Source organism: Oncorhynchus gorbuscha, linkage group LG07 (genome assembly GCF_021184085.1).
Source record: "Oncorhynchus gorbuscha isolate QuinsamMale2020 ecotype Even-year linkage group LG07, OgorEven_v1.0, whole genome shotgun sequence".
Taxonomy (NCBI): Eukaryota; Metazoa; Chordata; class Actinopteri; order Salmoniformes; family Salmonidae; genus Oncorhynchus; species Oncorhynchus gorbuscha.
This window is the reverse complement of record NC_060179.1, coordinates 67,964,107-67,986,793: the sequence shown is the minus strand read 5'-3', so window position 1 is coordinate 67,986,793 and position 22,687 is coordinate 67,964,107. Positions and strand designations below refer to the sequence as shown.

The 22,687-nt window shown below is 44.0% G+C and overlaps 1 protein-coding gene across 5 annotated transcripts; it reads left to right on the top strand.

Annotated features, from left to right (window-relative positions):
- Positions 1–5,939: 5,939 nt before the first annotated feature.
- Positions 5,940–15,014, top strand: zbtb18 (zinc finger and BTB domain containing 18). 5 transcript variants are annotated; one of them, XM_046357307.1, is made up of 2 exons: positions 5,940–6,268; positions 10,477–15,014. In XM_046357307.1, exon 2 carries the CDS (start codon positions 10,491–10,493, stop codon positions 12,135–12,137), a length of 1,647 nt encoding a protein of 548 aa, XP_046213263.1. In that variant the 5' UTR covers positions 5,940–6,268; positions 10,477–10,490; the 3' UTR covers positions 12,138–15,014. The 5 variants fall into 5 exon arrangements, with proteins under 5 accessions (XP_046213263.1, XP_046213262.1, XP_046213264.1 ...); XM_046357306.1 differs by lacking the exon at positions 5,940–6,268 and adding an exon at positions 8,185–8,484; XM_046357308.1 differs by lacking the exon at positions 5,940–6,268 and adding an exon at positions 8,526–9,312.
- Positions 15,015–22,687: the final 7,673 nt, after the last annotated feature.

Below are 22,687 nucleotides of genomic sequence, written 5' to 3'. Positions count from 1 at the left end.
AGAAGGGATGTGTTCTATAAGGTCTGGAAGTCTTATATTGACCATCTTGAGGATTGTGACATTTCCATATGAGGGAAATTTGATGTATGTATGTGATTGGATAGGGGAAGCTAGTGTGTATTTTTGTGTGTTCGTGGGCAGGTGTGGGCAGGCATGGGCATGTGTGGGTAGGTGTGGTGTGTATCAAGTGTGGTGGTTGTATTGTTTTTGTGTTGTGTTTCTGTTTCTGTTTATATGGGTTTCATTATTGCTTTGTTGTTTGTACTTATATTTCCCCACAAAAAAGATATATTTTTTTTAAATGCTCTCAATTGTGCAGATGTAGATCTTTTGGAGGATCTGAGGGCCCATGCCAAATCTTTTCAGCCTCCTGAGGGGAAAGAGACTCTCTCATGCCCTCTTTACAACTGTGTGGGTGTGTGTGGACCATGTTAATTACTTAGTGATGTGGACCCCAAGGAACTTGAAGCTCTCGACCCGCTCCACTACCGCCACATCGATGTCGATGGGGTCCTGCTCACCCCTCCGTTTCCTGTAGTCCACGATCAGCTCCTTTGTCTTGTTGACGTTGAGGGAAAGGTTGTTGTCCCTGGCACCACACTGCCACATCTCTGACTTCCTCCATATAGGCTGCTTCATTCATCGTTGGTGATCAGTCCTACCATCGCCGTGTCGTCAGCAAACTTGATGATGATGTTGGAGTTGTGCGTTGCCATGCAGTCATGGGTGAAAAGGGAGTACAGGAGGGGACTAAGCACAAAAGCCTTGAGGGGCCCTCGTGATAATGTTCTGCATTGCGGATGTGTTGTTTCCTACCCTGATAGCTTGGTGGAGGCCCATCAGGAAGTCCAGGATCCAGTTGTAGAGGGACCTATTCAGTTCCAGGGTCCTGAGCTTGGTGATGAGCTTGGAGGGGACTATGGTATTGAAAACTGAGTTGTAGTCAACAGCATTCTTACATAGGTATTCCATTTGTCCAGGTGGGTGAGGGCAATGTGGAGTACAATAGAGATTGCGTCATCTGTGGATCTGTTGGGGCGATATGCGAATTGGAGTGTGTCCAAGGTGTCTGGGATGATGGTGTTGATGTGAGCCATGACTAGCCTTTCAAAGCATTTCATGGCTATAGATGTGAGTGCTACGGGCAATAGTCATTTAGGCAGGTTACCTTGGCGTTCTTAGGCACAGAGGGACTATGGTGGTCTGCTTAAAACAAGTTGGCATTACAGACCGGGTCAGGGATAGGTTGAAAATGTCAGTGAAGACACTCTTAGCTCTTAGTACCTGTACTGGTATTCCATCTGGCTCTGCAGCCCTGCAAATATGGACCTTTTTAAAGGTCTTACTCACATTGGCTACGGAAAGCGAGATCATACAGTCGTCTAGAACAGCTGCTGCTCTCATGCATGGCTCAGTGTTGCTCGCCTCGAAGCAAGAATAGAAGGCATTTAGCGCTATTTAGGTCTCCCTTTGTAATCCGTGATAGTTTGCAAGCCCTGCCACATCCGTCGCATAGTAGGATTTGATCTTAGTCCTGTATTGACACCTTGTCTGTTTGATGGCTGGTCGGAGGTCATAGCGGGATTTCTTAAAAGCATCTGGATTAGTATCTTGCTCCTTAAAAGCGGCAGCTCTACCCTTTAGCTCAATGCAGATGTTGCCTGTAATCCATGGCCTCTGGTTGTGGTATGAATGTACGGTCACTGTGGGGACAATGTCTTCGATGCACTTGTTAATGAAGCCGGTGACTGATGTGGTAAACTCCTCAATGTTATAGGATTAATCTGTTTGAGTTTTAGCTTGTAAGCAGGAAGCAAGAGGATAGACTTATGGTCACCGGCGAAGAGAAACGCTGCCTCTGAATATGCATTTTTTGTTTGATTATGGTGCTATACAGCTTGTTGAGTGTGGTCTTAGTGCCAGCAATGGTTTGTGGTGGTTAATAGAGCTACGAAAAATACAGATGAAAACTATCTTTGTAAATAGTATGGTCTGCAGTTTATCATGAGCTATTCTAACTCAGGCAAGCAAAAACTCTAAACATCCTTAACATTAGAGATTGCGCACCAATTGTTGTTAACAAAGGGACACACCCCTCCTCCCTTTGTCTTACCCGAGTCTGCTGTCCGGTTTTGACAATGCATAGAAAAACCAGTGAGATGTATATCTATGTCCTCATTCAGCCACGACTCTGAGAAACGTAGAATATTACAGTTTTTCAGATCTCGTTGATAGGATAGTCTCGATTGGAGCTCATTCAACTTGCTCTCCAGTGATTGCACGTTCGGCCAATAGATCAGTGGGCAATGGCGGTTTATTTGCTCACCTTCATAATCTTGTCAGGGTACCGGTTCACTTGCCTCTCTTTCACTGCCGCTTCCACTTTCGAGTCCCTGAGATTAGGGCCTGGTCCGGAGTAAGCAAAACATCCAGAGCTGCCAACTCATTGAAGTAGAAATGTTAGTCTAAATCTAGGTTAGTGATCGCTGTTCTGAAGTCCAGAAGCTGTTTTTAGTCATAGGAAATGATGGCGGAGACATTATGTATAAAAAAAGTCAAGATCAGCATAAAGAAAAACACAAAATAGCAGAATTGGTAATGATTCTGTAAGACAGCTGCTATCCATTGCAGCGCCAACTTGCTATCAAAGATATGCAAGGACCACACCCTTTTAGTATGTCAATCATTTAAGGATTATATTGATCATATGATGTGTAAATAATAAGTTTCATTGGTGTTACTCAATTTAAATTAAATGATTAATCATATCATAAATGATTTCTAAAGGTTAATGACCATCGTTTTGAGCATCTGTGGCCTTCATTGAAGAAAATCCTAAATTACCTACATTTCGTCATTGGTGTTACCATCATTGGTGTTGCTAGGCCTACTCAATTGGGTGGCACAATGTTATCATAATGGTAAAAAAAAGTATTTAAAGTCATTAAGCTATCATATTAGCTGATAAAATGGGAAGATGTTTGTTGTCTGTATTATGGTACATCTAGAAAGTGCTTTTTTCCAAAATGCCATGACCAAATGACATCACAATTCAAGAACAAGTTGCCTCTTCTTTTAGCTTGCAATGTCGAATAGAACTACATAACAAAATCCTAACATAACTTTTGTGAGAGTATATAAAAGACATTGCCTTTTGGCATCAACGAAACAAATGTAATCAAGACCTTATAAGGAAGATTGACAAATCACTATGTAATCTGCAGTAAAAGGTATACCTTTTGGAATAAATCAATAATTGATTTATCATGATGCACTATTTATTAATTTATCATCATTAACAAAATGTATGTTGAATATTTGACTGCAATAGCGAGTGTCGATCATTATCAATTATGTTCTGCCTGTACTTTGACGATCAGAGAGAAGTGGAGTTCAAACATGGAATCCACAGTGACCCCAAGAGGAAGGAATGCAGAAGGCTGTAGTATAATAACTGTAGATAGAGACAGGCCTTTTCTCACTGAGCTCTCGCTCTCTCTTTTCCTGAAATGAAAAATAGCAGAGAAATTAATTTGCTGCTATATGTCAATATCCAACCTTATATTAAAGACACCTATAGGAAGGTAATAAATGCTTTATTATCAATACTAGTTTCAAAGAAATGCAACGCATTTGTGAAATGTTTAATATTCACATACATCATGTTGCTCAAAATTAAACTGGTGCCAAATCTAAGCATTTTCATCCTTTATATGTTTAGGTGTGAAAGGGACGTTTTCAAAATCCTTCACTGCTCAATGAAAAGTAATCTTTGAATGGGCAACAGAGTTATCTTTTCACATCTTTGACATAGGTTTTGAACAGGGAATTGCAGAAAGTATTACACCGTATCAAACATCTCTGTTTTTGGCACAACACTGTTCCAGCCAGCATCTGTTGACTCAAAAAGAATGTTGGGATCAAAAGGAGTTGTAAAGTTAAAAGGTTTATGTAAATCACATGGGATTGTAAATGATGGAGGAGCACACAACTGGCTTCAGGTTTACACTACAGACAGTTATTTTGACAGCATCTGGTTTGTACTGTACCTCTATTAATGATACACATTTCAGTTGTGAAAAAGTGAAACCGAATTATCCATACAGATCATTCATGTCATGCCATCCACAAATAGAGTCTTTATCAAAAGAAAGAGCACGTTTAAAAAAAACATTGTTCAAATATGAAAAAACTTTTAAAAATCGGTATTTTCTCTATCTGCTTGTTGTCTAAAATCTTTAGAAGATAAATAAGTAGTTATTAAAATAGGGTACATATTGACATATCATCACATCATTTTATGTGATAATTACTCAGAACTTTCCTATAATAATACCAAAACTCAGAATTGTGTATGTTCCAGAGAGAACAACGACTAGATTGTAATCTGTTACAAACAATGCTGGTAACATTCACTAATGGGTCACATAATGAGGTCATTACTTGCATTTAAAGATGTGATTTAGTTTTGATTCCACACTGTGAATACATTAGGCTACATGTAGTAGTAGGACTGTGTGGTTGGTTTTGAACTGTATTAGTAACGCCAATTAGTTTACTGGGACGAATTTAGGAATCTAAATGTCCAGACTGGATTTCCACTAAGCCTCAACACAAACAACCTGCTATTTGTATTTTTAAACATATGGAACATACATAATACATGTCATCACACCACTTTGAACATTCATGAAATACCTGTCAATACATAAACCTTTTGGGCACTACATCTTTATTCGATCTGATTCTAGTCCCAAGCTGACTCTCTTGTGCCCCAGATTTACGGTCCTGCATGGGTGATTACTGCTCTGGCACTCAGTGCAACTTTTCACGTTGCTTACAAAACTGGATGCACTAATTAAACGGCTAGAAATAGACTGAAGTTTGAACCTCCTTAATAACACAGTATATAATGTTTTATAACGTGTTTATTACCTATAATATTTTCACAAGTCTCAGAATATAGCTCACATCAAAGGAGACACGCATGTTAAACATAGTGTTGCCCCTCTCTTAATGAAGTTATAGGGTTATAGGCTACAAGATAACATACAATATAGCCTACTACAAATACAAATACAAAGTAGCCTATTCGTTTTGAAATGCTTTAGGCTAAATATTGCCGTGAGAGTGGACGTATTCGACATAAAATCAAGACATGGTTATATGTCCCTGACACACTATCACTATCGAATGAAACTGATGGTGGTTTATTATTTCCTAAATCAAGGGTTTCTCAAAGTGATCTCATATAAATATATATATATATTTTTTTCTTCTTGACAATACGTTTTTTTAAATGAATATAACAACATATTAAACGAATTTCCCAGGGCCCGTGACTTGGTTCGTCGGGTGTCGATATATAATGTCTTGTATACATTTTTTTCTTATCTCACTCGAGTTGTGTTCTGATTATGAGGGAATTTGCTATAACAAAAGGGGTTCCAGGCCCCAAAAAGTGTGACAACCCCTGGCCTAAATTATACTATATAGCCCAGGACTACTAGGGCAGGCTACCATATTCATCATGACGTTATGTATGCATTGACTAACTAAGTTACTATTCTTGCAAAACCTATAGGCTACACCATGGCGATAGAAACATTACTATAGTCTGAAATAATAGCCTAGAAAGAAAATCACTTTATTCAAATAAATTAATGAACAATTGATTTTGATACCTTGATTTACTTTGCATGCTTCCACAACGCTGTCATTATACGCGTCAACTGCCTTATATTCGCAGACCTTTTCGTTGCAGTCCTAATTGTGTTACCGGTGACAAAAGTTTTTCTTTCAAGAATATGAATAACGTAATGCACCTGTTCCACGCTCCACTAGTCGAAGCCTGACTACAGTACCCACGACACCTTGCGCTCACTCTGTGCTCTGCGCCAGTCTGTTCGGGGAACCAGTTCGCTTAGCCTTTTTTCTGCCTTCTCACTGTTGCCTGGTGTCAACCTACGCCGAGAAGATATCCCTCCCTCTTCCCCCTTCAGCGGCTGCTTCCAATTTGCCTTCATTTTTCTTATCACGAGCACTATTGGCTTTTGTGCTGCCAGTCAGACGCCTCTCCCGTAGCTGGAGTTGAGTAGCAACAGCTCGGAAACATCTGGCTGCCGCAGCCCTTCTCTCTCCGCTCGCTTGCTCCGTCTTTTTTGCCACTGCAGGTTGTTATGGAAATTTGTTGAAAGTCAATCTAGTTATTTTTCAACCCCAAGAGGATTTGACGAAGGAAGCAGGAAGACATTGGAGCTTGTTGTCTGTAAGTGCCTTTAATACCAGAGTCCGATTAAGGGTGATGAAAGGGGGTTAAAGAATGGAAGGGGAAAAAGTAACAATCCTTTGTAGCGTGTGTTGCGTTCATATAATAGTTGCTATATTAGCTCCTTCGAGACCCTGTAGTGCCATGGTCTGCATAGCATCGGGGCCTGCTACAGAACTGCAATAATACTGATCGAACGTTTACTTTCTGCCACCATGGCTAGCTAGCTTGATTGCTTGGGTCAGTGTGTGTGTGTGTGCGCGCGAGATATTGTAGTCTTGCGAATGTTCTGTTGTGTTGCTGGCGACGGTCTTACATTCTGTAACCAGCAGCACAGATACATGTTGGTAGCCAGCCTGTAGTCACCCTCGAGGACTAAGTTGTCTACAGAGCTTGACAGACGCATTGATCAGATAGTTGCTCGTATCGAGAGTAACGTGTCATGTCCGGTTTCATGAAGTTTATAGAAGTAATGGCTAATTTCTGACAGTTGTTTCTTAGCTTTGGATATTTTTTGTAGACAGCTATTACGATAAAAGGCAATGGTAAAATAGCCTAATGAAAATGCTATGCTGAAATGAATGAATGATGTATCATTGGATAGTCTAGACAAGAGTGATGTGTGTGTGTGTGTGTGTGTGTGTGTGTGTGTGTGTGTGTGTGTGTGTGTGTGTGTGTGTGTGTGTGTGTGTGTGTGTGTGTGTGTGTGTGTGTGTGTGTGTGTGTGTGTGTGTGTGTGTTGCAAGTTGTAATATTAATGTTGCAACATTGTTACCAACGTTCACTAGGGCTATTTAATGATGCATTCTACCATTTTCTGTGAAAGGAATATGTTCTGTGAAAAGTTATCATATCCGGAATCGGTAATATCGTAGCCTAAGAGCGTCTGCTAAATGACTTAAATGTAATGTAATGTAGTTGCAACTCTAATTTTACAATTTTGCATGCAGAGTCGTTGAAACTTTGAAGGTTATGTATGAATAACATAATAAGGTATCTGGCCAGACATTTGTTCTTGTAGCCTATATATTCGTGTTTCTCCTCCTCTTTCTTAAGTATAGGCTACACTCAGCATGTATAGCAATTGATTCCTAAAGGTTTTGATCTTGTAAATAGTAATAATAAATGTGTGGATTTTAATACCCTTATGTCAACAGGAACATGTTGAATATCTTGAATATATAGATATTAAGTTCATATCTATAAAGCCTACACAATCATGTGAATATGTTATATAGCCTACTGTTATTGTTTGATATGAATAATAATTGACTGTATATAGATGCGTTGTTGTGATCCACTCGCATAGCAGAGAAATAAATAAATTCCTTGTGGAATAAAAAGACCACCTGAAAAATTCACACGGAAGAGTGAAATACTTTCACCAAAGAAAGCCGAGGCTGTAGTCAGTTTTAGCCGGCCCAACAAGGAATAGTGTAGCTTTTGTTTAGAATCTCACTCATGAGGTCTATACTATTGTCCCATTGTTACTTTTTCATTTTTTTCTGTCAATTGTATGAAGGGTTAGGGAAATGAATGATGGTAATGGTGAGGGCAGTGAACCGTAAAGAAGTCGAAAACAATATCAGCTGCGTGGGTCTGTCAGTTGCAAATGTGCTGTGCTGGCCTTTGTTTATGGTTACTGGAAGTTGAGCAGGCAGCAAAAAAACTTGATGGTATTTAAATTCACTGAGCAGGAAACTAGTCTGGGAAACTAGGTTAGAAAAAGTGTTGGATTTCACACAGACCTATTTTCTAAAGTTCTCCTTTACTTTAGAGTAAAGAGGTAGGGGGAAGTTGGCTAGTTTTCCACACAAGCACCTCACTACATTTACCTCCTTTTTTTGAGAGAGGAGAGAAAAAGAAACAAAGTTGTATAAAGGAGAGGCTGGTGGCAAGAGTGTAGAGGAGTAGCATATGGCTGTAAAAGGAGCACAGCTGGAGGTAGCATTTCCATCTGAACATGATGTCAGAGCAGCTGACAGGCTGCCATCCCCCAGTCTTTTATTCTAACGCACAGACTGGGAGTTAGTGTGTGTGCGGATCTGTGTGCAGGAGGAGGTATCTCATTCCCCTCCAACATCTCCTCCACTTTGCATCTGTCTCTCACAGTTAGCTTTTTTTCTCTCCTACCCCCTCATTGATTCTGCAAAAGAGCTGCAGCCGGCCCAGCTTTTCTACTACAGCGGACTTAATCAAGTTGATGCATACTGCAGGTACTGTCTATGGGAAAGGGTCCGGGGCACTGGGATGGTTTTGTTTTGTACGGGAAGCTCTGGCTTTTCCCAGTGTCTGGCTACTTTTAGTCAGAGCTCTATGGAAAGGGAAGTGAAATATTTGTATGTGTACAGTAGTTGTGTACTGTAGCTAAGCAGGAGCCTGGTGTTTTTGTTGTCAGGAAGAGGTTTCCAAGTGAGATTTGAACTGATCCATTTGTTTGTGGGTATAGTTTTCCTCTGGTTTGTTGTGAGCAGGTTGGGCTTGGGGTTGATTGTTGGTCCTTTGATTGTTGAATGTATATTGAAATTATTATCCGTTTTTGGGGAAATTGTTATTTGTTTCAACCAAAATATATTTCTTAATTTGTGTGAACTAAAAAAGCAATTTAACATGTTTTTATTGTCTGGTCAACACACTATTACTTTCTGCTACTATCAACATGTTTGATATTTTTCCTCAAAGTTATTCTGGATAAACATCCCAGAACCATGTAAAAAAAATGTTTAAAAAAAATCAATATGGTCATTTTTACTAAGAATAAGTCAATGTCTTAAATCTAAATGGCTGTGAAATTACTTGAAAGCCCAATGTCCTCTTTCCCAGGCTTGTGTTCATTTTTTCTGTTGGTGGTGACTAATTTAGAACTTGCAGATTTGAGCTGCCTGAATTGGCTAGACAGCTGTAATCGCACTCCTTCTAGTCTTAATCTCTTTATCTGGGCAGCAGCTGCCATATGGCCCCAGTCAGCTGGATCAGATGTTTGTAAGCCTCCTTGTCCGTCCCTCTCTGTCCTCGCAGACCCCTAATTTGATCGCTGCTACCTTGTGAGTTGTCCTGCTATCTTTATTTTTAGACATTTTAAGGATTAGGATTGATGTAGACTTCGGGGCACTTAGAGTGATTGTATTCTAAATCTTCAGTGCTGGTCTCTTTGAGAAGGATGTGCAGTTTCTTGAAAGATTTGGGGAGGGGGAGCGTGGGGTGGTGGGGGTTGGACATCCTTGTCCCTGTAAGCCTCTCATTAAAGAAAATCTGAACTCCGCTCCAATGAGGGGGATCGCACACTTGTTCACTCACATTGAAATGGGTTTATTTAACTGCTTTGGTTGATGTTCAGGCTCATGTATTATTTCAGACAAGAAAAAGCTATTTGGTTAACAGGTGGCGGATCTCATTCAAATTTCTGAATCTGCTATTATGAAAGTTTATTTAGAAAAACATCAGAGAAATATTAATAAAATATATTTTATGAATAGGATTCTCCTTTTTTAAAATTGGATCTAACGAACAGTGGGAGTTAATAATAAATGCCCTTTTGTAATTTACCAACCCTTAAATTCCGTGTCTACAGTCGTCATTCTCAGTGTACTTAGGCCTCTGGAATAGGTAGCTTGTGTATGTGAGGACTGTTTGTGTACCTGAAAGCCTGTTACCTAAAGAGGCTGGCCAGGCCAGTCCAAAGTGGGTTATTAAAAATAACCACACTAGGAGCTGAGAGAGTAAAAGCGTGGAAGCAGTTCAGTTAGCAGGCAGGCGGGCATCTGTGTGACCAGGAGGAGCTCAGCTGTTGAAGCCTCTCTGTGATCATGTGGAACGGCCATAGATCGCAGTCTAGAGCAACACCTCTCCCAAATATAATCTGGAAACATTTAGGTTTAAGGCGCAATTAGACTTTATCAGTTTTTTATTTGGTGTTTGTGTCTGAAAGTTTGAATTTATTGATGGTAAAACATGTTAGACTTTAAAAGGAAAATGTCTCTGGTGATATTTGAGACATTTAGTTTTGTAGATATAGTTTAAAATGCCAAGGATTTCATGTGTAGGCTAACTTGTTTTAATCTGTTCCTTTTTAATGCGAGTGAGTGCAATTGTGTGTGCATGAGGTGAGAGAGTAAGATATGAGTGGATCCAGACAGGTTGTCTCCAAGCTGAAACAAACAGTAGCTGTTCTAAAATAATGTGCCTCTAACATCTTCTGTCTGTTCTAGGTTATGAAGACAGCATGGAGTTCCCAGACCACAGCAGACATTTGCTACAGTGTCTGAGTGAGCAGAGGCATCAGGGTTTCCTTTGTGATTCCACTGTGCTGGTCGGCGATGCCCAGTTCCGAGCCCATCGAGCAGTGCTGGCTTCATGCAGCATGTACTTCCATCTCTTTTACAAGGACCAGCTGGACAAAAGGGACATTGTTCATCTGAACAGCGACATTGTTACAGCCCCGGCGTTCGCTCTCCTGCTGGAGTTCATGTACGAGGGGAAGCTCCAGTTCAAAGCCCTGCCCGTGGAGGACGTGCTGGCTGCAGCCAGTTTCCTACATATGTACGACATAGTCAAGGTCTGCAAGAAGAAGCTGAAGTACAAAGCCACTGCGGAGGCAGACAGCACCAAGAAGGAGGAAGATGCCTCCAGCTGCTCTGACAAAGTAGAGAGCTTCTCTGAGGGCAGCACGGGCCACCCCGCAACGGCCGACCTACTGCCCAGTGACGATGAGGACCTGGAGGCCAAGCAGGACCCCAGTAACCTGTGGATGAGGCTGCCCTCTGACCGCCCGGGCACCCCAGCCACCGCCACCAGTCCAACGGAGGCTGACACCCATGTCAGTCCCCCCAAACTGCAGTCCCCTGCCGGCAGCCCCAGCAGCTCTACTGGCTCCCTGTCCCGGAGATCCCTGGGCTCCCGTGGCTCCCGAAGCTCCCGCAGCTCTCGCAGAGTGTCGGCAGATGCAGACTGTGTCCTGGACTTGTCTGTGAAGTCCAGCCTGACAGGGCCCAGCGAGGCCTTGTCCAACAACCCCTATTTCTGTGGCCGGGTGACGCCCGACAGCCTGCAGGGCACCCTGGTCCAGGTGAAGCAGGAGAAGAACACAGGCTCAGATGATGAGGGCCTGGTGAGTGGCGACTATGAGATGGACCACAGCGGGCCCAAAGCAACCCCTCCCAGAACCAACGGAGGACTGAACCACCACGGGGTCGGCAGCCATGCTCACAGACGCCTGGGCCTGGAGGCCCACCTCTCGGCCCTGCGTGATGCCTCCCTGGCCAGCGAGCTGGAGCGTGACGACAAGGTCAGCGATGATGACATGCTGGGGGGAGAGAGTGAGCGGGCCCAGGTCGAGGCGGCCAGCATCGATAGCGCCCTGCTGCCCTACGTGTCCAACATGCTGAACGCTCCTCACACTCAGATCTTCATGTGCCCCCTGTGCAACAAGGTGTTTCCCAGTCCGCACATCCTCCAGATCCACCTCAGCACACACTTTCGCGAGCAGGAAGGCGTGCGCGCCAAGCCCGCCAGCGATGTCAATGTGCCCACCTGCTCCATCTGCGGCAAGACGTTCTCCTGCATGTACACCCTGAAGCGCCACGAGCGGACTCACTCCGGGGAGAAGCCGTACACGTGCACCACGTGCGGTAAGAGCTTCCAGTACTCCCACAACCTGAGCCGGCACGCTGTGGTGCACACCCGAGAGAAGCCGCACGCCTGCAAGTGGTGCGAGCGGCGCTTCACCCAGTCCGGGGACCTGTACCGCCACATCCGCAAGTTCCACTGCGAACTGGTCAACTCGCTCTCTGTCAAGAGCGAAGGCCTCAACCTCCCCAACCTCCACAGGGACTGGGCCATAGAGGATAGTTCTCAAGAACTGTGGAAGTGAAGCCTGCTGAAATGATCAGGACTTTGTTTTTAAGCTAAATGAGACAGGTGTCAGTGAAGGTTGGGCAGAGAGGTAAGGGGAGTTGGAGCAGGGTATGGGTGGGAGAGGGGTCTGAATCAGTCATGTTTCTTGTACGTAACATTGCAAAATCTTGTTAAATGGCACTTTAATAGCACATGAACATGTTACTACTGTTTTCTGTTCCAGTCCTTTGTTTTATTCTATTTTATTTGTTCCGATTTTGTTTAAAAAAATGTATGTAAACATGGCCGCTGGTATCAGTAGCCAGTGTTTAGTTATTTTTAGATTTCTTGTGTATATACACGTCTATACACTCCTTAATCTAAGGCACACCTTCAATGACAACCATATGAAGTGTTCAGGTAATACACACTGAAGTTAGACTATTAGAATACACTAAACGGGTACTGTGATCATGAATATATACCAGTACACATACATGTGTGTATGCATACGTGTGTATAGTGCACTACTCTAATTTCATTTTCAAATTTAATCTGTATGAATGTGTGTGCGTTTAAATTGTTTTACTCTGCAAAGAGGTCTGATTTAAATATAGCTACAAGCTTCTGTTCCTTAAGCTCTTGTACATTTTGACTTGTGATAGGAAACTTGACTGATGAAAGACAAATGGCACTCATGCAATGTACAGCTTCATTTTTCACATTAATTGAAGTATTTTCTAAAACCCTTTATAAATGATTATTTTAGAATTTCTTAAATCTCTATCTGCAGCTTTAAAACATCCTTTGTTGAACAGAATTTAATTTAAGTTGGCTGTATTCTATCGGTTTCTGTAGTGATTATATGGATTTATTTTTGGAAAATGGGATCTGTTATTGCATGAAGTCCAACCTGTATATTTGAAATGTGAATTGCTGTATTACTGTACACTGTAATTGAACAAATATAGAACAGACTATGTGAATACTCCAAGGGTGCAGTCTGTTAAAAAAAGTGAATTTTACAGCTATGGAAAATGCATGAATATGATTTCTTGACCTTTTGTTGTAGTTTTTTTTTTGCATTTGAGGAGTGTATTTTAAATTAACTAATTATATTCTTAAGTAGTTTATTTCTTTTCTCTGCTCCTTTTGAGAGTCCGTTAGGACTCCTTTAAAATGTTCTGCTGGGCTGTGAAGATTTTTTTTGTCAATGCACTGGTCTTGGGTTTGATTTTGTGTAACGGTATGTGAGGTGAAGCTTGTCGTCAGACAGACAGAGGTGGGCAGTGTGGGCAGAATGCCAGCAGTGACCTAACTAACAAACTAATCTACAGAAGATCTCCACTAGTGTGTTTGCCTCCCGTCCACACAGCACTTTGTCACCGTCTACTCTGCTGCATGGTGGTCAGGGAGTTAAGGTTCCCAACTGCTGTATCTATCCAGTTAACGTTCTTCTTTGGTATTTTCTGCTCTCTCATTGACATCAAGTAAGCATTGTGGGTAATTGATTTATTTATATTTTCATTTGTTTCTGTGTGGCCAATGAAAATGTGTCACACTTTTCTATCAGAGAGACTCACCTGCTCATATCTGAGTACTCATGAAGGTTTATTCTGTTTCAAAACAAAGCTGAAGAATCGGAGAGCAGCACTATGCTTAACATCACGCTCCTAATTTGTATGTCTGTGTGTATCTGTTTGGATGCTCCTATGTACGTACTGTATGTACGCACGCGTGCGTGTTTTGTACTGAAAGCGCAATCTTTACTTTTGAAGGGGGAGAATTGGCATGCTTGACTGCACCTTTTAAAGCTTATTTAACTGAGATTTATGCTAAAAAGATGCCTTTATGAAAATTATAGTTAAATTATAGATTCAAGAAAACATGGATACTATTACATTCAAGAGGTGAAATTATTGAATTAACTTTAAATTATAATTTATAATTTTTTAAATTAAAATTGAACTGTTCTTTATTTTAATATTTTATTTAGAACTTTTTTTTTGTTTTTAATGAATGAACATTCTGGGGAAAAAATCTGCACTCAAAATATTTTTGTGTAGAAAGATCATGGAATCAAGTAAATGCCCATTCTTGAGAACTGTCAAACAAAAGCAAAACCTTAACTATACCCAAACTCAGATGATAGTAAGTAGAGCTATGAATGTCCGCACTTGTGGGGAGATACTGGCATGCCCACACTGGCCCGGGGGTTTGGTTTGCTCTTCAGTGGATGTGGTGGTGGCAGCATCAGCTGGTGACATGGGTGCTCCTTGCCAACTGCACAGAGTGTCATGGCATTTTGCACAGTGGTAATTGATCTGTTTGCAACCACAAATATATCATGGAAAATATCACATGTGGATTAACTCTATTTGAAGACTTATTTACAATTATTGATGGCTTTTCTTATTGTACTTGACCGCCTTAAACTACTGTAAACAGCTTTTTTTCTCCACGTTGTTAACACTGTAAGTTTGTAACTGGACTGTTTGACATTTTTAAAATAGAAGAAAGCAAGCTGTGAAATGACCTGATAAGCATCTCCATTTATCATCAATCCAACTTTGGTTACTTGAAAACAGGAAAGGTCCAGTGAGGAAAAACCAATGTAGAAGACGATATACGAAGAGATGAGGGTGAATAGAAATACATCTGTTGAAAAGGACAATCACTGTCTGAAAAAGAAGCAGATTTTGATTCAAATATATTTGCTTCCCTGCGAGAGTTTGTTTTTGACATTGTTCTTTTTCTGGATTTAGACATTTTAGCTTTGACAATCATAGTATGTTTTATGTTCTCAAGGGGAGTAAATTCTACGGCTGTTTAGTTTTGTACTTTTTTGGTGTGCTGTTGTTGAAATTTTCAAATTGTGTGCAAACTGCAATAAATTATAAGAACCTTAACTCAATTCCAATGTGAATTTGTGTATTTAATTTGTCACCGAGTAAATAACATGGGTACCATTCAGTCGGTGTTGCATTATCAGGCACAAAACTACAGCACATTTGGAAGATTACTTAAATGCTTATTAATATAGCTTAGAGCCACAGTCATATTTGAACACAAGGAAGATGTAATCTGTAGAAATAGATTTCTCTTCTCCCATTTAGTCTGTGTTATAACAGACTAGAATCCAGAGGCCTGCCTATATGTATTAGATACAAGCTCAATCAAATGTTACAATTACACACAACCCTAAGTGTATCATGTAATGGGTTATCTAAGATATACCTACACATGAGTTATTCAACATTTCTAGCATTGCTCTTCATAACAGTATCTATAGTGGCTGATTCTGTACAATGCATTTCTATATACTATATTTTTCAGCAATGAAAGTAAGAGAACCGTTGGCATCATTTCTTTTTCTATGCCATGTTGTGTGGGTGGGTGTGTGGGTGGGTGGGGAGGCTGTGGATCTAGATTGGGCCCAGGTTGGGCACAGTGTGGTGCCCTGCATGGCCAGTGCGTGTGTGTGTGGTGCTGATATATCTAGCTGTTGCACTGGGTAAGGCGTGGGCTGGACCTGAGAAAAAGTGCAGCAGCTTGTCGAGAACCACCCCCCTCAACACATACAGCCTCCTGCCAAAGCTCCTCAAGTACAGTTTTCCAAGAAACAAATCAGCTTTATCTAATGTCTTGCTGCTCTGCAAACCTGGCCTTACAGATGCATTAAAGACTGACCACTTTGAAGTACGTGAGTGTTATTCATTAGGGCATCGCTACAGATGGTCATATGCTGTAAGCCCCCCCACCCCCACCAAGACTAACACCCTCATCTCCTAATTACTAGAAGATTTTCTTCTGTTTTCACAGGCATGATATTGTTTAAGAAACATGTAAGTGTTTGTAACTCTTTAAATTATTCATGTTAACTATAAAGAGAACTATATCTCTCTCTATAAGGCATAACATTCTTCCTAAATGGTTTAACTATTCATTACACCTTTATTTGTAAAATTATTGAACTATTTTCACTTGTCCATATAGTATTACCCCACACATCGACTTGGTGCCCCCTGTATATAGCATCTTTGTGTTATTTTTTATTATGTTTGACTTTAGTTTATTTGGTAAATGTTTTCTTAACTAATTCTTGAACTGCATTATTGGTTAAGGGCTTGTAAGTAAGCATTTCATGATAACCTGTTGTACTTGGCGCATGTGACAAATAAAATTTGATTTGATGATCACATTTGCCCCCTTTTCATTATTTAACTAATTGAATGTCACTCCTTAGACAGGAGCAATGACGTCACGCTGACACTCAATTCCCCATAATAGTAATTAGAAATACAAAAATATAACCCCTATTCATTAATGGCCCTAAGTAACTATGTATTGTTTTAAAAGTGTAATGAAAAATAATGAACCTGTAACATTATTGCTTCCTACACTGTTCCTGAACATCTGCTTGAAGAAGACAATTTGCTCTCAGATGGGGCTGAGTGTTTTGCTCTGAATTTAGGTCATTAATTTGTATCTGTCCTTTGTTTACTTAAGGAATGGGGACAAAAGGGCAGCTGCAGAAACATTTGGCTGTGCCGAAGGGTAGTGGCTCAACATGTTGGAATCGGCGACCAGCTTGGGCGACTGTCTGTAGCAGCTAAAACACAGAAGTTTGTGTGAGCCAGCCCTCTTCCAAGCTGTGAGCGCCTGGGCTGGGAGAGACAAGCACATGCTTTCACAAGGCCACCTATGGCTGTGAAGTTACAAACATCAGAACAAACTAGGACTGTACTAAGTGTAACTGTACTAAGTGTCTAACTGTACTAAGCAAAAATGGATGGATGTAAAAGAGTTTAGGACACCTTTTCACCATAAAAGGCTGATTTGCTTGAGATGAATGTTTGGCACCACTGTTGAGGTTAAAAATTAGAAGTCTTGCAATAAATAGATTGCAATGAAGCTACAGGGGATATTGTTGCATTAGTATACTTGAGAAAACCTTCAATAGTGATGACAACCTTAACCTTTGCAGAAGGATTTTAATTGAGGTAAAATATCTAGAGAGCAAATATTGTACATAGAGGGAATAAAAATGATCTAACCAATAACCATACAAATCTAAAACTTACAGATTTTTCAATGCCAAATGCCATGAAATGAAATGTTTGCAGTTGTGCCGTGGAATTCAAATGGATTGAGTGACACATTAAGTCTTCAGAAAAAAAGAAGTGTACAAGGGCAGAGCTTTTGTAAGGTTACAATAACAGACAGGAGGGAGGAATGTGTCTTTCTATCGATTGTCTGCGTATTTAAAAAGCAGCCATTGTCAAGCACTCAGCATAGAGACAGAAGGCTAGCAACAAGCACCGTCTCCACCCAGACAATGCAGTTGTGCTCCTAGCCAGCAGGCTGGCAGAGAGAGGTGCAAGGGGGTTAGTTTTGGTGGGGAAAGAGGGAGGGGGGGTGGTCCCAGAGAGTTATCTGCTCTGACTGCACCCATGAACAAAAGAAGACGCAATTCGAACTTGAATGTCAGTGTCTCTGTTAGAGGGGCCCAGACCATACCCCTCCCCCCTCCACACACACGCACAAACACACAACGGCCCCCACTAACTCTTTCGCAGGCTCGTATGGGATGAGATTAAACTCCCTACATCTCTTTTGTGTGAGACTTTCGAGGAGTGGGAAAAATTGTCGTGCCACAACTAAGGCATTGGATGGAAAAAGGAAAGAGTGGACTGCGTGGGAATGCAGTTAATTGTGTGTCATTAGTATTTGTTTTGAAACATGTTTATTTGTATGTGTTGAAACATGTTTCATCTGTAGAAATTGTGTGACATACATGATACTCAGATATTGTAATATGTAACACAATCCTAGAATACATGGTTATTGTTTGTCTCAGGCATGGTAATACTAAGTTAGCGACTAAGTAAGATACTAATAAATAAATCTTATTGTATGAAAATGGGGCAGACTATGTGCAGAGTGCAGACATTATTGTGGCATTGCGGGCTGAGTGCTCTCTCGACTTTACCAGCTGTTGGTAGCAGTTCTGTCCAGTGCAGATAACTGGGCAGGAGGGCGTGTGATGTTGATAGGGGTCTTGGCAGGATTTTGATGTGTGCAACTCAGCACTTTTCTGGGCACATCGCTTGGTGCGACCTTAAGGGTCCACAGGCGGGGGGGGGGGGGGGGGTTGTATGGGAACCTGCTGTACCGATGGCTATGACAGGCAGGAGGAGGGTGAGCATGGGAACCTGCTGTACCGATGGCTATGACAGGCAGGAGGAGGGTGAGCATGGGAACCTGCTGTACCGATGGCTATGACAGGCAGGAGGAGGGTGAGCATGGGAACCTGCTGTACCGATGGCTATGACAGGCAGGAGGAGGGTGAGCATGGGAACCTGCTGTACCGATGGCTATGACAGGCAGGAGGAGGGTGAGCATGGGAACCTGCTGTACCGATGGCTATGACAGGCAGGAGGAGGGTGAGCATGGGAACCTGCTGTACCGATGGCTATGACAGGCAGGAGGAGGGGAACCTGCTGAGCATGGGAACCTGCTGTACCGATGGCTATGACAGGCAGGAGGAGGGTGAGCATGGGAACCTGCTGTACCGATGGCTATGACAAGCAGGAGGAGATGGTGCAGCATGGGAACCTGCTGTACCGATGGCTATGACAGGCAGGAGGGGGTGAGCATGGGAACCTGCTGTACCGATGGCTATGACAGGCAGGAGGAGGGTGAGCATGGGAACCTGCTGTACCGATGGCTATGACAGGCAGGAGGAGGGGGTGAGCATGGGAACCTGGGAACCTGCTGTACCGATGGCTATGACAAGCAGGAGGAGGGTGAACATGGGAACCTGCTGTACCGATGGCTATGACAGGCAGGAGGGTGAGCATGGGAACCTGCTGTACCGATGGCTATGACAGGCAGGAGGAGGGATGAGCATGGGGAACCTGCTGTACCGATGGCTATGACAGGCAGGAGGAGGGTGAGCATGGGAACCTGCTGTACCGATGGCTATGACAGGCAGGAGGAGGGTGAGCATGGGAACCTGCTGTACAGATGGCTATGACAGGCAGGAGGAGGGTGAGCATGGGAACCTGCTGTACAGATGGCTATGACAGGCAGGAGGAGGGTGAGCATGGGAACCTGCTGTACAGATGGCTATGACAGGCAGGAGGAGGGTGAGCATGGGAACCTGCTGTACAGATGGCTATGACAGGCAGGAGGAGGGTGAGCATGGGAACCTGCTGGCTACAGGCATGGCTAACCTGACAGGCTAGGAGGAGGGTGAGCATGGGAACCTGCTGTACAGATGGCTATGACAGGCAGGAGGAGGGTGAGCATGGGAACCTGCTGTACAGATGGCTATGACAAGCAGGAGGAGGGTGAGCATGGGAACCTGCTGTACCGATGGCTATGACAGGCAGGAGGAGGGTGAGCATGGGAACCTGCTGTACAGATGGCTATGACAGGCAGGAGGAGGGTGAGCATGGGAACCTGCTGTACCGATGGCTATGACAGGCAGGAGGAGGGTGAGCATGGGAACCTGCTGTACCGATGGCTATGACAGGCAGGAGGAGGGTGAGCATGGGAACCTGCTGTACCGATGGCTATGACAGGCAGGAGGGGGGAGGGTGAGCATGGGAACCTGCTGTACCGATGGCTATGACAGGCAGGAGGAGGGTGAGCATGGGAACCTGCTGTACCGATGGCTATGACAGGAGGAGGGTGAGCATGGGAACCTGCTGTACCGATGCAGGAGGAGGGTGCGCATGGGAACCTGCTGTACCGATGGCTATGACAGGCAGGAGGGTGAGCATGGGAACCTGCTGTACCGATGAGACATGGGAAGCATGGGAACCTGCTGTACCGATGGCTATGACAGGCAGGAGGAGGGTGAGCATGGGAACCTGCTGTACCGATGGCTATGACAGGCAGGAGGAGGGTGAGCATGGGAACCTGCTGTACAGATGGCTATGACAGGCAGGAGGAGGGTGAGCATGGGAACCTGCTGTACAGATGGCTATGACAGGCAGGAGGGTGGTGAGCATGGGAACCTGCTGTACAGATACAGATGGCTATGACAGGCAGGAGGAGGGTGAGCATGGGAACCTGCTGTACAGATGGCTATGACAGGCAGGAGGAGGGTGAGCATGGGAACCTGCTGTACAGATGGCTATGACAGGCAGGAGGAGGGTGGCTATGACAGGCAGGAGGAGGGTGAGCATGGGAACCTGCTGTACCGATGGCTATGACAAGCAGGAGGGTGAGCATGGGAACCTGCTGTACCGAGGAGGAGGCTATGACAAGGCAGGAGGAGGGTGAGCATGGGAACCTGCTGTACCGATGGCTATGACAAGCAGGAGGAGGGTGAACATGGGAACCTGCTGTACCGATGGCTATGACAAGCAGGAGGAGGGTGAACATGGGAACCTGCTGTACCGATGGCTATGACAGGCAGGAGGGTGAGCATGGGAACCTGCTGTACCGATGGCTATGACAGGCAGGAGGAGGGTGAGCATGGGAACCTGCTGTACAGATGGCTATGACAGGCAGGAGGAGGGTGAGCATGGGAACCTGCTGTACCGATGGCTATGACAGGCAGGAGGAGGGTGAGCATGGGAACCTGCTGTACCGATGGCTATGACAAGCAGGAGGAGGGTGAGCATGGGAACCTGCTGTACCGATGGCTATGACAAGCAGGAGGAGGGTGAGCATGGGAACCTGCTGTACAGATGGCTAACACAAGCAGGAGAAGGGTGAGGGTGAGTATGGGAACCTGCTGTACAGATGGCTATGACAAGCAGGAGGAGGGTGAGCATGGGAACCTGCTGTACAGATGGCTATGACAAGCAGGAGGAGGGTGAGCATGGGAACCTGCTGTACCGATGGCTATGACAAGCAGGAGGAGGGTGAGCATGGGAACCTGCTGTACAGATGGCTATGACAGGCAGGAGGAGGGTGAGCATGGGAACCTGCTGTACCGATGGCTATGACAGGCAGGAGGAGGGTGAGCATGGGAACCTGCTGTACCGATGGCTATGACAGGCAGGAGGAGGGTGAGCATGGGAACCTGCTGTACCGATGGCTATGACAGGCAGGAGGAGGGTGAGCATGGGAACCTGCTGTACCGATGGCTATGACAGGCAGGAGGAGGGTGAGCATGGGAACCTGCTGTACCGATGGCTATGACAAGCAGGAGGAGGGTGCGCATGGGAACCTGCTGTACCGATGGCTATGACAGGCAGGAGGGTGAGCATGGGAACCTGCTATACCGATGGCTATGACAGGCAGGAGGGTGAGCATGGGAACCTGCTGTACCGATGGCTATGACAGGCAGGAGGAGGGTGAGCATGGGAACCTGCTGTACCGATGGCTATGACAGGCAGGAGGAGGGTGAGCATGGGAACCTGCTGTACAGATGGCTATGACAGGCAGGAGGGTGGTGAGCATGGGAACCTGCTGTACAGATGGCTATGACAGGCAGGAGGAGGGTGAGCATGGGAACCTGCTGTACAGATGGCTATGACAGGCAGGAGGAGGGTGAGCATGGGAACCTGCTGTACAGATGGCTATGACAGGCAGGAGGGTGAGCATGGGAACCTGCTGTACCGATGGCTATGACAAGCAGGAGGGTGAGCATGGGAACCTGCTGTACCGATGGCTATGACAAGCAGGAGGAGGGTGAACATGGGAACCTGCTGTACCGATGGCTATGACAAGCAGGAGGAGGGTGAACATGGGAACCTGCTGTACCGATGGCTATGACAAGCAGGAGGAGGGTGAACATGGGAACCTGCTGTACCGATGGCTATGACAGGCAGGAGGGTGAGCATGGGAACCTGCTGTACCGATGGCTATGACAGGCAGGAGGGTGAGCATGGGAACCTGGCTATGACAGGCAGGAGGGTGAGCATGGGAACCTGCTGTACAGATGGCTATGACAGGCAGGAGGAGGGTGAGCATGGGAACTTGCTGTACCGATGGCTATGACAGGCAGGAGGAGGGTGAGCATGGGAACCTGCTGTACCGATGGCTATGACAAGCAGGAGGAGGGTGAGCATGGGAACCTGCTGTACCGATGGCTATGACAAGCAGGAGGAGGGTGAGCATGGGAACCTGCTGTACAGATGGCTAACACAAGCAGGAGAAGGGTGAGTATGGGAACCTGCTGTACAGATGGCTATGACAGAGAGGTCACTATCCTTTACCAGGGAGAACTTTGTACTGTACCTCGTCTGAAACAACAGCTTGACATGGCAGAGCAACTTCTTGTCAATATATTCCATGCATTTCCCCTCAACACCAACTGAAGTTACAGTACATATTTTGACAGAGCACTGAATATCTTTACAGTAAACGATACAATATTTGTTAACCTAAATATGTAGCTTTTACACTTGAATACCGAATTAATCCTTCACAGCCTCCTGCAATTCATCTGTAGAGCACTTTGTCAGTATGGTCGAGGCTTTATTATGTTGATATTTTTAGCTTATTGCAGAATTTTCTTTGTAAACAATATGTCAAAAATAGCCAAATTTAGTACCAACATTTAGTACTGTTAATACAAAACGAAGTAAACAGTACGTAGTGGACTATTCAGACTCCACAACA

Coding starts and splice junctions, on each gene's coding strand:
- zbtb18 (XM_046357304.1), top strand. CDS start 10,075: ATGTGGAACGGCCATAGATCGCAGTCTAGAGCAACACCTCTCCCAAAT. Junction 10,142..10,476: donor TATAATCTGGAAACATTTAG/GTTTAAGGCGCA, acceptor TGTCTGTTCTAG/GTTATGAAGACAGCATGGAG.